Here is a 13,024-nt window from a genome sequence, read left to right on the forward strand (position 1 = left end):
TTTGGCGCGCTCAAGTCTGATCAGTCCGACCGGGAGCCTGGACTCGGTTCTGGTCCTGTCCCTCTCTCGGTGGAGGGCGGGGGGGGGGGGGGTGTGTGGAAGAAGGGTCACCTTGTGCCAAACACATCCAACGTCGCTCCTCTGCTGGCGATTCGCACCAAGCCCCTCCGAGCTCTGTTCTTAGAAAAAGCACGTTACAATCCACAAGGGTTTCGCCGGACCAAAGTTCTCGCTCCCAAGACCAGCCTTACCTTAGACGGGGCAGAGGCAACAGCCGAGAAAAATCACTGCAGCTCCCTCTTAGAGTTGCCTTTATTATGTGATTACACCGTATAAAATTGGTGGTCCCTCAGAAAATAAAACCAAACCAGGTCCTTGGAGCTATAAGATGCGGGAGTCTCGGTCACTTTGCAGGACTCCCCGCCACACCTTAGTTTTGCCAGACGACGTTAAACGGCGTTCCAAGCGTCCCGGGAGCTCCTCCGAAGGGCAGCCCTACCCTCACGACTTCTCCTCCTCCTCTGCTCTGGTTATTTTAGCCAGCCTCTCCGAAATAAGATTGAGGTCTACGGTCTTGTCCAGCTTGAGGTAGGTGTCTGTGCGGATGGGGTGGGCGCTGAGCCAGTCGGGGAGAAGCTCGGTCAACAGCCGCAGGTGTCTCTCCATTTCTCCTGCAGAGAGAGAGCGTCCGCAGGTGAGTGGTGCTCGATCCGGATGGGGTAGGCGGTTTCCCTGTCCAGGCACCCGCGAGCTGCCCAGGGTGGTTTGGTTTAGAGGGGGTGGGGGACGGGTGTGCTCTAGCCACACGGACAAGGAGTCCTTGAGGGTGTTTCCCGACCCCGTGAAGCTGGGGGGAGAGGAATTCCCAACGTCCTTGAATGCCGGGGGATCTGGGAATGTGCTTCGTGGCAGCAGGAGTGCCCGGGGAGGGGTGACCTCTAACAGCCAGGAAAGAACGAAGGCCCTGAAAGAGGTAACTGCAGGGGGTCCCTCAGACACGTTACCACACCAACTCACTGCCGTTCACTCGTGCAATCGTATTTATTGAGCACTTACTGTGTGCAGAATACTGTACTATTTGGAAAGTACAGTTCAGCAATAGAGAGAGACAATCCCTGCCCGCACCGGGTTTACAGTCTAGAAGGTGGATTGGCTAAGGGCCTGGAGGTTCTGGAACAGCTCTAAGTCAACGGGGGTCTCCCTGCCCCGGCCCTAAGGTAAGCTCTACGCACACCAGAAGTCACTGGCCTGATGACCCGAGTGTTAGAGCAGAGGCTTGGCACCTCTGCTAACCCAGCACATTTCAAGCCTGTTATTCATTCATTCAATAGTATTTATTGAGCGCTTGCTATGTGCAGAGCACTGTACTAAGCGCTTGGAATGTGCTAATTGGCAACAGATAGAGACGGTCCCTGCCCATTGTTAGAAACGGTCCCTCTAGGTACGCAGATCTTCACTTCTGCCCTGACATGCCCCCAGAACCGCAGAAAACAGGATCAGCATGCAACAGACCAGACCCCGCGCCCCGCTGCTTTCCTACTTTTTCTTATTTCCCCCTCTGCAGCGAAAGCTTACCGTGTGCAGGGAATCTGTGTCCCAACTCTGCTGCACTGTACCCTCCCAAGCGCTTAATATAGTGCTCTTCAAATGGGAAGTGCTCAATAATAATAATTATGGTATTTAAGCACCTACTGTGTGTCAAAGCACGGTTCTAAGTGCTGAGGTAGAGAGACCGTAATCAGGTTGGGCACATTCCCTGTCCCACATGGGAGCTCAGAGTCTTTATCCCCGTTTTACAGATGAAGTAACTGAGGCAGAGAAGTTAAGTGACTTGTCCAAGGTCACACAGCAGACAAGTGGCGGAGCCAGGATTAGAACCCACATTTTCTGACTCCCAAGCCCATGCTCTTGCCGCTAGACCATACTGCTTCCCATCGCTTGATTGACTGTGCAGCACCCTCACTTCTCACGATGGGAGGGTGGGGGTAGAAACTGATCTTGGGAACCACCCTGCTCAAGTGGGCATGTCGTATTGGCCAGACTGCATCTACGGCGAAGGCGGGACACTCTGGGTGGCTTTTTCTGGGCAAGGGAGAGGCCCAGACCAGCACACCTATACAAGGAAGCTGGTCTCCGGGAGGCAGGGCACCCTCACCCCTGCCGCCGCTGGCCTCGGCTTCGTCGTAACGGCAGCCGGCGGCTTTGACGGGCACCGCGCTCCCACCACCCCCCCCGGGCTGGGGCCCCGGTCACCCACCGGAGGTCATGGCGGAGCGGTAGCTGCCGATCATTCTGGCACACACCACTTCCATGGCCAGCGCCGGCTTCTTCTCGGCCACGAAGACGTTGCGGAGGAGACGGGTCATCTCGGGCAACCGAGCCAGCAGGTCCAGCCGTTCCTCCCGCCGCGGGTTCCGGGTCATCAGCGCCTGCACCTTCTGGGCTTCCTTGGCCCGGATCTTGGGGAGGGGCCCAGTCAACCGTCAGCTCGCTGCCGCCTTCCGCCGTCCCTCCCCGTTCCCGCCCCGCCCTTCCCGCCCCACTCACCCTCTCCAGTAGGCTCTGGGAGACGCCCTTCAGGGCACTGGACGGAGTGGCCGGGGAGACCGGTTTACAGGCTTCCCCGGCGGCGGTCTGGACCGGGCTGCTGCTCTCTGCCGTCTTCGTGGCCACGTTGGCCAGGGCCTTCTCCATCTGTGTTCGAGGAGGGAGAGTCAAGGCAGTTGGGCAAGGGAGTCCCCTCCCCCTTGCCACAGCCTACCCTGCAGGACCCGGCCAAAAGCAGGGCCTGAGTCACTGCAGAACAAAGGGGGTTTCTTTTCCACTTGCACCATTCCCATTTACACCAGAAGCGCACGACTGAAAATTCACACCCAGGCCAGGGCTCGGACGTCACCGTACTCGACGGACCCCGCGGGCCGGCGGTAGCGAGTCCGACACGGGCCTGCTGCCCCTCGGCCTCAAGCACCGGGTGACTGCCTTCTCATCGGTAAAATGAGGCTGATTTTTTTTTTTATGTGTTTTGATCCGTGGATCTGACCACATCCAGGGATGCCAGAGTGTATCATCATCGTGAATGCGGTCACCCCGAGTCCGGACGGGCCAGCCCGTCAGTAGCAAGCCAAGGTATTCCCCAAGGCGGAGGTCTTGCCCTGAGCTCCGGCCTTGTGGGCAGAGCTGGAGGGGCCAGTCCACTCCCCCATTTGTCGGTCACAGAGGGAGCTCGGGTCCCGGTGGGGTCCCCCCCGGCCACCCGAGCCCCCGCCCCGGGGCACCCCTCCTCACCTTGGGCGACAGCATGGTCCGGGCTTTGGCCAGCACCTCCTGGGCGGTGGTCAGCTTGTCTGTCTGCGGCGGCTGGGGCAGCTGGGCGGGGACCACATCGGGCACCTCGTCCACGTTGAAGCGCGGGTGCCAACGTGTCAGCTTGTCGTCCGGCACGGCCAGCGGGGGGCTGAGGGAGGCCAGGAAAGCCTAGGGGAGGAAGAGTCGCATACTTCAGGCTCAGGCTGAGAGGAGAGGTGTCAAGCGCCTGGGACCCTGAAGCCAGCCCAGACCTTCTCAACTCTGGGCTGGGTGGCTACACAAGGGGGTGACAGCCCCCGCTCTTAGCCTGGGGGACGGGGAGACGAGGACGAGAAAAACAGCATGACCTAGTGGAAAGAGAACAGGCCTGGGAGCGAGTCCCGGCTCTGCCACGTCCCTGTGATGTGACCTTGGGCCAGTCATTTAACTTCTCTGTGCCTCAACTTCCTTTATCTGTAAAACGGGGGATCAATACCTGTTCTCCCTACTCTGTGATCCCCGGGTGGGACGGGGACCGTGTCTGACTTCTACGGCACTCCGCTCTCTCCTCTACTTAACGGTTCTCTTCTTCCACCCCACCCTAGCTCCCATCCTTCGTTCCTCAAAAACTAACCTATTCACTGTGCCCTGTTCTCACCTCTCCCACCCCCGACCTCTTGCTTTAACCCCTCCCCATTTCTGACAGGCCCCAGCTCTTGCACTCTTTACAGCCCTTCTAGAATCCCACCTCCTTTCTTAATTTCCAAATGTCCCACCTCACACCTCAGCACTTTCTGCCTGCCAAGCTTCGAGTACAGGCCTTGGCAAATAGTAAGCGCATAGCAGATACTCTAATTATTACCACCTCTCCGCTGCCCCTCTAGCGACCCGCCCCAATTCATCCATACCCCATTCCCTCCCCTGCCACCAGCCTGCAGCCAACCCCGGAGACTCACCACGTCCAGCCCACCCAACTAGTAATCAAGCCCCTTGAACACATGCCCCCCTGGCTCCCGGGGCCCGTCCTCACCCCGTCAGACGCCCCCCGCCCCCACTCTAGAACTCCCCGCTTCAGTCCCACTCGGGCTTCAGTGTTTCCGCCGAGGCGGAGCTCCTTCCCGGGGCTCCAGAGTCGCCCAAAGGACCAGAGACTATCCCTCCTTTCCAGAATCCCTTGGGACAAAAATCCCCTGCTGCCTTCCCACGGGAGGTTTAGCCAAAGACCCGGCCGGGAATCCCGGCAGCAACGCAAGCGACCCGAATGAGGCCAGAGAAACGGGGCCCCGGAGAGGTCCCCGGCCCAGACCGGCCCCCTCACCCTGTGATGCTCCTTCACGAGGTTCACCAGGTTGCGGCCGAAGGTGTGCCGACGCTGCAGCAGGTGGGATGCGGACAGCTGGGGCCGCCCTTCCGTGAGCTCCGCTGACGGGACAGAAAGAGAGAGACCGTGCCCCATCAGTCCCTGGAGCAGTGGGTGGAGGGTGGGGACGGACCGACACCCCCACCAGCAGGAGAACCGGACCCGGAGGGAGCCTCCGTTGGCAGGGGGCAGTTGACGACCCGATCCAGCACCCGGACCGAGGAGGCGGCTCGGAGGCTTAACTAAGCTCCCAAGCAGGGAGTCCCGGCCCGGTGCCCCGAAGGCTGGGCTGTCGTGGGCACTACCCACCTGGCCCCAGCACGGGCTCGATGGTCAGCTGGTAATCCGACCGCTTCACGCTGTCACTGAAGGTGGGGATGTTCTTCTCCTGCCGGAACTCGTACGAGCTGGGGTACACGGCCTTGATCTGCCCGACGTTCTGCTCTTCGAACCGCCTGCAAACGCCAAAGGGGAAGGTGAGGGAGCCCGGGGCCACCAACCTGACCGGGAGGGAGCGCAACTCGGGAACAGTTAGGGAAGCACAGGCCTGGGTTTACCACATGCTTGCAGATATAAACTCAAGAATTTACCACTCCCTGACATGACTTGCCTTCAACCAAGAGAAGCAGCGTAGTTTAAGGGATAGAGCACAGGCCTGGGAGCCGGGGGACCTGGGTTCTAATCCTGGCTTTGCCACTTGCCTGTTGTGTGACCTCGGGCAAGTCACTTAACTGCTCCGGGCCTCAGTCTCCCCAACTGTAAAATGAGATTCAAAATCTGTTCTCCTGCCTACTTAGCTGTGACCCCCATGTGGGACTGGGACTGTATCCAACCTGATTAACTTATATTTATCCTAAGGCTTAGAACAGCGCTTAACAAATACCATTTAAAAAAAAACAAACCCAGCATCACAGCACTCTCCTCTCGGACAGTTCGTCCGGCTCAAACTGGGTGGTCTGCGGTCCCCAAATGGGTTCCAAACAGCTTTCAAGCACGTAGGCCTGGGTCTACCTCATGCTTGCAGATAAACTCAAGAATTTACCAGCTCCTGACACGACTTGCTTTCAACGAAGAGAAGCAGTGTGATTTAATGGTCAGAGCACGAGCCTGGGAGTTAAAGGACTTGGGTTCTAATCCCCGCTCCACTACTTGTCTGCTGTGGGGCCTTGGACAAGTCACCTAACTTGCCTCAGTTACCTCATCTGTAAAATCAATCAGTGAATGGTATTTGTTGAGCATTTATATGCAGAGCACTGGATTAAGCGCTTGGGACAATATGATACAAGAGAATTAGCAGGTTCCCTGCCCAAAACAGTTTTACAGTCTAGAGAGATTAATACCCTGAACCCCATGTGGGACAGGGACTGTGTCCAACCCAATTAGCTTGTATCCATTCTAGTGCTTAGTACAGTGCCTGGCACATAGGAAGCACTTAGCAAATACCATTTAAGGAAATTTAAAAAGACCTATACAGGCCAGACCAATCTGACTGAGGTGAGAAGCAATGGGTGACAGGATACTCGGGAATCGTGCATTCTTTACTGTAACCTTGAGGCTGAGCCTGCTGATCGATTAATACCTGCAAGGCTACAAACCATCACCGGGGTTGCTTGGGAGGGCTGGGGATTTCTGGATCCCAACGTCTCCTCCTGGGCCAGTTTTCCCAGTCCTTGAGACCACCCTTCATCCCCCTCACCCTGGGTCCCCAGCGGGACTCACTTGCGCATCATGTCCTGCACGCCCTGCTTGACCTTGGCAAAGGTCACGGTCTCGGCCCGGTTGAAGAGCATCCCCACGATGGTGTCCATGCTGCGGAACATCTCGGCCAGGACCTTGTACTTGTAGGGCAGCGTGAGGCCGGGAGGAGTGTCCTGGGCGAGGGTGTGGAACCGCTGGTAGGCGGGGGCCGACGCGCTGCTGGGAGGAGAGGAAACGGAGCTTTGGGCTGGGGCAGGAGGGCACGGCAGGGGAAGAGCTCCAGGGGCCGGAAAACGCTCACCCTCCGCTCTGCCCGGCAAACACTATGGGTGAGCCAGCTTCCCAATTCCTGCTCCAATTCCAGACAGCTCCCAAGGTCCGCCCAGGGGCAAGAGAGGGCCCTACAAGTCCCACTTGGTCCCCGTCCCCAAGCGCACCCAGAAAGAACCTCCTCTCAAGAGCTCTCTGGTGAGGGAGTGGGCCAGGACACCCCAGGCAGGAGCCGACACCCTCAATCCAAACGGCCCCGGCCTCTCCAGCCAGTCAGTCACACCTGGACCAGAACATCTAATCCTCACAGATCCCGGCCCATACCGAGTTCTAAATGCAAGCAGGCGCAGGGAGAGACCTGAGGCCTACAGCTCCATCGGCTCCGGGTGCTGGGGGAGGTCAGGTTCACTCTCACCGCCTCACTAGAGGTGTCCATCAGGGAGGAGTAAAGGGGTGACGTACCCACCCTCCATGCACAGACCCAACGTAGGGCTGCTGTGGCACGCCGGGACCTGGAACCGAGGGCCTGTCCATCAGACCGTCGGCTCCTGGAGGACAGGGGTGCCATCTCTTTTAAATCTCCTGCCTCTTCCTGAAAGCCTAGTAGGGTTTTTTGCTCCTGGAAGGTGCTTGGGAAATGCTGCTGGTGATGCCAAGGACTGCCTGGCCGAGACACCCCTCCCCACCCCCACTCCTCCCAGGAAAGGCTTCCAGCCTCGCCTTCCCATCCCCTTCTTCAGACCCCGGAGAGATGTCACAGGGAACCCGCCTGCAGACCTCCCTCCACGACCCCTCGGGCACTAGCGACTTCTCACCTCGGTTCTCCTTGAAGGTTCACCTCTTCCCTGGGGCTCTGGGAGTCTGCTTTTTTCTCTCTTTCTGCCCTCCTGTCCCGAATTCGGGCCTCAAGCGTCCGGGCCTGGCTCAGGCGGCTCTTTAGGTCAGACTCGGTCTTCAGAGAAGGTGGAGGGAGCTTGACTTTCTGGGACAGCGTCTGGATCCTCTCCAATCGGGACTTGAGCTCCGTGAGGCTCTGCTTCGTCAGGACCTGAGAGGGGCAAGGTAAGGTTGGGCCAGAGCAGCAGGTGGGGGGGGGGGGGTTTCAGAAGCTGCTCCGGGCCCAGCTCCTGAGGGGAAGGAGACTATCCACGCCCGCACAGCTGACAGCGGGCACCATCGGCCTCCATCCAGGATGGGCACAGCTAACTTTAGGACTCGCTCTTTCAGGACACCTCTACTTGGATGTCCCGCCAATACCTCAAACTTAACGTGTCCAAAATACCACTCATCTTCCCTCCCAAACCTTGTCCTTCCCCATCAAATGACAATATTGAGCATTTACTATGTGCAGAGCACTTTACTAAGTACTTAGTAAGCGCTCTGCACACAGTAAGCGCTCAATAAATACAACCAATTGACCACTTGCCCATTCTCCCTCGGTCCTGGGACTCTTACCCTCTTCGTGTCCGTGTCCACCACTCTCCCCACCTCCAAAGCCCTCCTGAAATCACATCTCCTCCAAAAGGCCTTCCCAGACCAAGCCCTCTATTTCCCCACCCACCAACTCTTACTGTCAACTATGCACTGGGCAGCGTACCCACGGAGGAATGATACTCATCCTAGCCCCATGGTACTTTTATAAATATTCTTTTACTCTATTTCCTCCATCTGTAATCTGTTTTAAATGTTTGCTTTCCCCTGTAGACTTAAAGGTCCCTGTAGGCAGGGATCACGTTTACCAACTGTTGTATTTTCCCAAATGTTTAAATACAATGCTCTGCACACTGTTGGCGCTCAAATACCGTCGAATCATTCATTCATTTGTATTTATTACACGCTTATTGTGTGCAGAGCACTGTACTATGCGCTTGGGAAAGTACAATACAACAAACAGTGGCATTCCCTGCCCACAATGAGCTCACAGTCTAGATGGGAAGAGACAGACAATGCAAATAAATAAAATGACAGCTCTAGACATAAGTCCCATGGAGCTGGAGGGTGGGGGGAGAGCAAAGGGAGCAAGTCAGGGTGATGCAGAAGGGAGTAGGAGATGAGCAAAAGTGGGGCTTAATCTGGGAAGGCTTCTTGGAGGAGATGGATCACTCCAAAGACAGGCTCCTTTGCAGCCCCAACTCTTCTCGCTTCCAGAGACCCCTGCCACTTTCAGTCCTTGCCTCTGGGATCCACCATCGTATGAAAACTGTCATCTTAACAGTCAGGCCCAGGGGCAACGGGAGAGAATGGTCTAGTGTCAACCGCACCGTCTTTTCCCTGCCATCGTACAACTCCCCTGCCTGGAACAAGCGCCCAATAGAGGCTGCTCATAATAATAATAACAATCATAAATGATTATGGCATTTGTTAAGAGCTTACTGTGTGCCGAGTACTGTTCTAAGCACTGGGGTAGATACAGGGTAGTCAGGTTGTCCCATGTGGGGTTCACAGTTTTAATCTCCATTTCACAGCTGAGGTATCTGAGGACAGGGAAGTTAAGTGGTTTTCCCAAGGTCACACAGCAGACAGACGGAGGATCCGAATTAGAATCCACATCCTCCAACACCCACGCCCGTGCTCTTTCCGCGAAGCCACGCTGCTTCTCTATGCTGGAGAGATGGAGCTTCTGCCTACCTGAGAAGCAGCGTGGCTCAGTGGAGAGAGACCAGGCTTGGGAGTCAGAGGACGTGGGTTCTGATCCCGGCTCCGCCACTGGTCTGCCGTGTGACCTTGGGCCAGCCACTCAACTTCTCTGGGCCTCAGTTGCCTCATCTGTAAAATGGGGATGAAGACTGGGAGCCCCAGGTGGGACAACCTGATCAGCCCTGCGCTTAGAACAGTGCTTGGCCCAAACTAAGCGTTTTCACAAATACCATCATGATTATTGGGCTTACCTTTTCCCCTGGAGCGAGGCCTGCTGGCGACCCTCCCTTGGGCCTCGGGGTGGGCGGGGGGAGGGTGGCGGTATGTAGGTCCTTCGCTTTCTTGTCCGAGGATGCGGGGGGTGAGCTGCGGCAGGCATCCGGGGTGCAAGGACTGGACTCCTGAAAAACGAGAAAAGCGGGGTTTACTCAGAAGCAGCGTGACTTAATGAAAAAAAGCCCGGGCTGGGGAGCCAGAGGTCGTGGGTTCTAATCCTGGCTCTGCCACCGGTCAGCAGTGTGACTTTGGGCAGGTCACTTCCCTTCTCTGGGCCTCAGCGACCTCATCTGTCAAATGGGGATGAAGACTGGGCGGCCACGTGGGACAACCGGATCACTCTGTATCTCCCCCAGTGCTTGGAACAGTGCTTGACACATAGTAAGCGCTTAACAAATCCCATCATTATTACTCAAGTGCTTAATACAGTGCTCTGCACACACACCATTAAATGAATGAACCCTCTGGTTGGGGAGACAGACCGTAAAAGAGAGCCAAAAAAAAGCAGACAACATGAAAATAAATAGAATCACAGGCATGTCCCTCTCATTAACAAACTAAATCGGGTAATAAATAAATAAAACCATGGAGATGTCCCCCTCATTAACAAAACAGGGTAATAAGTAGTCATGGAGACGCTCCCCTCATTAACAAAATAAGTTGGGTAATAAATAAATAAAATCATGGAGATGTCCAACTCATTAACAAAATCAGGTAATAAATAAATAAAGATATAAATATTCATGGCAATGTCCCCCTCATTAACAAATAAATCGGGTAATAAATAAATAGAATCATGGAGATGTCCACCTCATGAACAAAATAAATAAGGCAGTAAATAAATAGAATCATGGGGATGTCCCCCTCATGAACAAAATCGGGTAAGAAATAAATAGAATAAAGGAGCTATCCAACTCATTAACAAAGTAAATCAGGTAATAAATAGAATCATGGAGATGTCCACCTCACGAACAAAATAAATAAGGCAATAAATACAGAAATAAACAGAATCATGGGGATGTCCCCCCATCAACAAAATCAGGTAAGAAATAAATAGAATCATGGAGCTATCCAACTCATTAACCAAGTAAATCGGATAATAGACAAATAGAATCATGGAGATGTCCACTGCATGAACAAAATAAGGAAATAAATGAGAAAATAAACAGAATCATGGGGATGTCCCCCTCATGAACAAAATCGGGTAAGAAATAAATGGAAGCATAGTGCTGTCCCCCTCATGAACAAAATAAGTGGGGTAATAAATAGAATCGTGGAGATGTCCCCCTTATTAACAAAATAACTAGGGAAATAAATAAATAGAATAGAATCATGGAGCTGTCCCCCTCATGAACAAAATAAGTCGGGTAATGAATAAATAAATAGAATCGTGGAGATGTCCCCCTCACTAACAACTAGGGAAATAAATAAATAAAATAGAATAGAATCATGGAGCTGTCCCCCTCATGAGCAAAATAAGTCGGGTAATAAGTAAATAAATAGAATCATGGAGCTGTCCCCCTCATGAACAAAATAAGTCGGGTAATGAATAAATAAATAGAATCGTGGAGATGTCCCCCTCACTAACAACTAGGGAAATAAATAAATAAAATAGAATAGAATCATGGAGCTGTCCCCCTCATGAGCAAAATAAGTCGGGTAATAAGTAAATAAATAGAATCATGGAGATGTCCCCCTCATTAACAAAATAACTCGGGAAATAAGTAAATAAATAAATAAATAAATAAATAAATGGAATCATGGAGATGTCCCCCTCATTAACAAAATAACTCGGGAATTAAATAAGTAAATAAATAAAATAAAATCATGGAGAAGTCCCCCTCATTAACAAAATAACTCGGGAAATAAATAAATAAATAAATAAATAAATAAATAAATAAATAAATAAATAAATAAATAAATAGAAGCATGCAGCTGTCCCCCTCATGAACAAAATAAGTCGGGCAATAAGTAAATAAATAAATAGAATGCTGGAGATGTCCACCTCATGAACAAAATAAGTTGGGCAATAAATCAACAGAATCGTGGGTCTGTCCCCCTCATCAACAAAATCGGGTAAGATATAAATCAATCAATAGAATCACGGAGCCAGCCACCTCATGGACACAATAAATCGGGTCATAAATAGATAAAAAAATAAAGAAACAAACAGAGATGGGGATGTCCCCCTCCCCCAGAAGAGAGATGGGGGCCTAAGGGCTTTGCCCCCCCAGTGTCTCCGGGCCGAGGCCGAGGCCGAGGCCGAGCCCGCCTGGTGGGGGAGAAGCAGCGGGGCTCCGTGGCAAGAGCCCGGGCTGGGGAGTCGGAGGTCATGGGTTCGAATCCCGGCTCTGCCCCTTGTCAGCCGGGGGCCTGTGGGCGAGTCGCTTCACTTCTCTGGGCCTCAGTTCCCTCCTCTGCAAAATGGGGATGCAGACTGTGAGCCTCACATGGGACCACCCGGTGACCCTGGATCTCCCCGGCGCTTAGAACAGTGCTCTGCACAGAGTGAGCGCCGAACAAACCCCAACATCATTATTATTCTCTATTCCTCAGTGACCTCACCTGTAAAATGGGGATGAAGACTGGGAGCCTCCCGTGGGACCACCTGATGACCCTGGATCTTCCCAGCGCTTAGAACAACGCTCTGCACAGAGTGAGCGCCTAACAAACACCAACATTATTATTCCCTGGGCCTCAGTTCCCTCACCTGCAAAATGGGGATGCAGACGGCGAGCCTCCCGTGGGACCACCTGATGACCCTGGATCTCCCCAGCGCTTAGAACAGTGTTCCGCACCTAGTGGGCGCTTAACAAATGGTAATACTGTAGTGATTCCGATTCACCTACCGGGGTTGTGGGCGTGTGTGTCTGGGGCGGCGGCGGCGGCAGCAGCAGCAGCCTCCTCCTGGCGGCCCTCCCGGCTTTGTCGCCGGCGGGCCCGTCTCCCCCGGGGCGGCTCCGCTTGCGGCCGCTGTGGCCGAGGGCGGGGGCGGCGTCGGGAGGGGGTGCCCGGGCCGGGGTCCCCGGGCGGGTCCCGGCGCTGCCCCTCCGCTTGGCGGGAGGCCGCAGGAGCCCGCCGCCCTTGCTCAGCCCGAAGAAGTCGGTCAGTCGTCGCTGCGCCATGGCGGCCGGCGGGAGGACGGACCACGGCGCTCCCGACCACCACGCGCAGGCGCCGTCGCTCCCCCGCCCCGCCCCTCCCCTCCGCTTTGGGCGCCAAATCCCCGGCCCCGCCCCTTCCGGCGCCGCGCGACCCCGCCCTCGCGACCCGCGGCGGCCCCCTCCTCGACGTTTGGGCGCCAAAATCCCTTGGCCCCGCCCCTTCCGGCGCCGCGCGACCCCTCCCCTCCCTCGCGACCCGCGGCGGCTCCTCGCCGACGTTTGGGCGCCAAATCCCCCTGGCGCCGCGCGACCCCGCCCTCGCGACCCACTGCGGCCCCGCCCCGACGTTGGGGCGCCAAATCCCCTTGTCCCCGCCCCTTCCGGCGCCGCGCGA

General features: G+C 55.1%; 1 protein-coding gene across 2 annotated transcripts; it reads right to left on the reverse strand.

Annotated features, from left to right (window-relative positions):
- Window positions 1-294: 294 nt before the first annotated feature.
- Window positions 295-12,718, reverse strand: CDT1 (chromatin licensing and DNA replication factor 1). Of its 2 annotated transcripts, none has more exons than XM_029075225.2 (10): window positions 12,376-12,718; window positions 9,502-9,651; window positions 7,429-7,661; window positions 6,365-6,559; window positions 4,955-5,100; window positions 4,604-4,707; window positions 3,286-3,474; window positions 2,548-2,694; window positions 2,258-2,459; window positions 295-671 (listed from the first exon to the last, which is right to left on the reverse strand). In XM_029075225.2, exons 1-10 carry the CDS (start codon window positions 12,649-12,651, stop codon window positions 502-504), a joined length of 1,812 nt encoding a protein of 603 aa, XP_028931058.1. In that variant the 5' UTR covers window positions 12,652-12,718; the 3' UTR covers window positions 295-501. The 2 variants fall into 2 exon arrangements, with proteins under 2 accessions (XP_028931058.1, XP_028931057.1); XM_029075224.2 differs by having other exon boundaries at window positions 6,365-6,562.
- Window positions 12,719-13,024: the final 306 nt, after the last annotated feature.

Source organism: Ornithorhynchus anatinus, chromosome 11, assembly GCF_004115215.2.
Source record: "Ornithorhynchus anatinus isolate Pmale09 chromosome 11, mOrnAna1.pri.v4, whole genome shotgun sequence".
Lineage (NCBI taxonomy): Eukaryota > Metazoa > Chordata > Mammalia > Monotremata > Ornithorhynchidae > Ornithorhynchus > Ornithorhynchus anatinus.

Bases quoted from the DNA above. Each gene is read 5' to 3' on its own strand.
- CDT1 (XM_029075224.2), bottom strand. From the start codon at position 12,651: ATGGCGCAGCGACGACTGACCGACTTCTTCGGGCTGAGCAAGGGCGGC. The intron at 6,563-7,428 runs GTGAGAAGTCGC...CTCTCCTCCCAG, and splicing joins AACCTTCAAGGAGAACCGAG to CAGCGCGTCGGCCCCCGCCT. The intron at 672-2,257 runs GTGGGTGACCGG...CTCTCTCTGCAG, and splicing joins CCGCTCCGCCATGACCTCCG to GAGAAATGGAGAGACACCTG.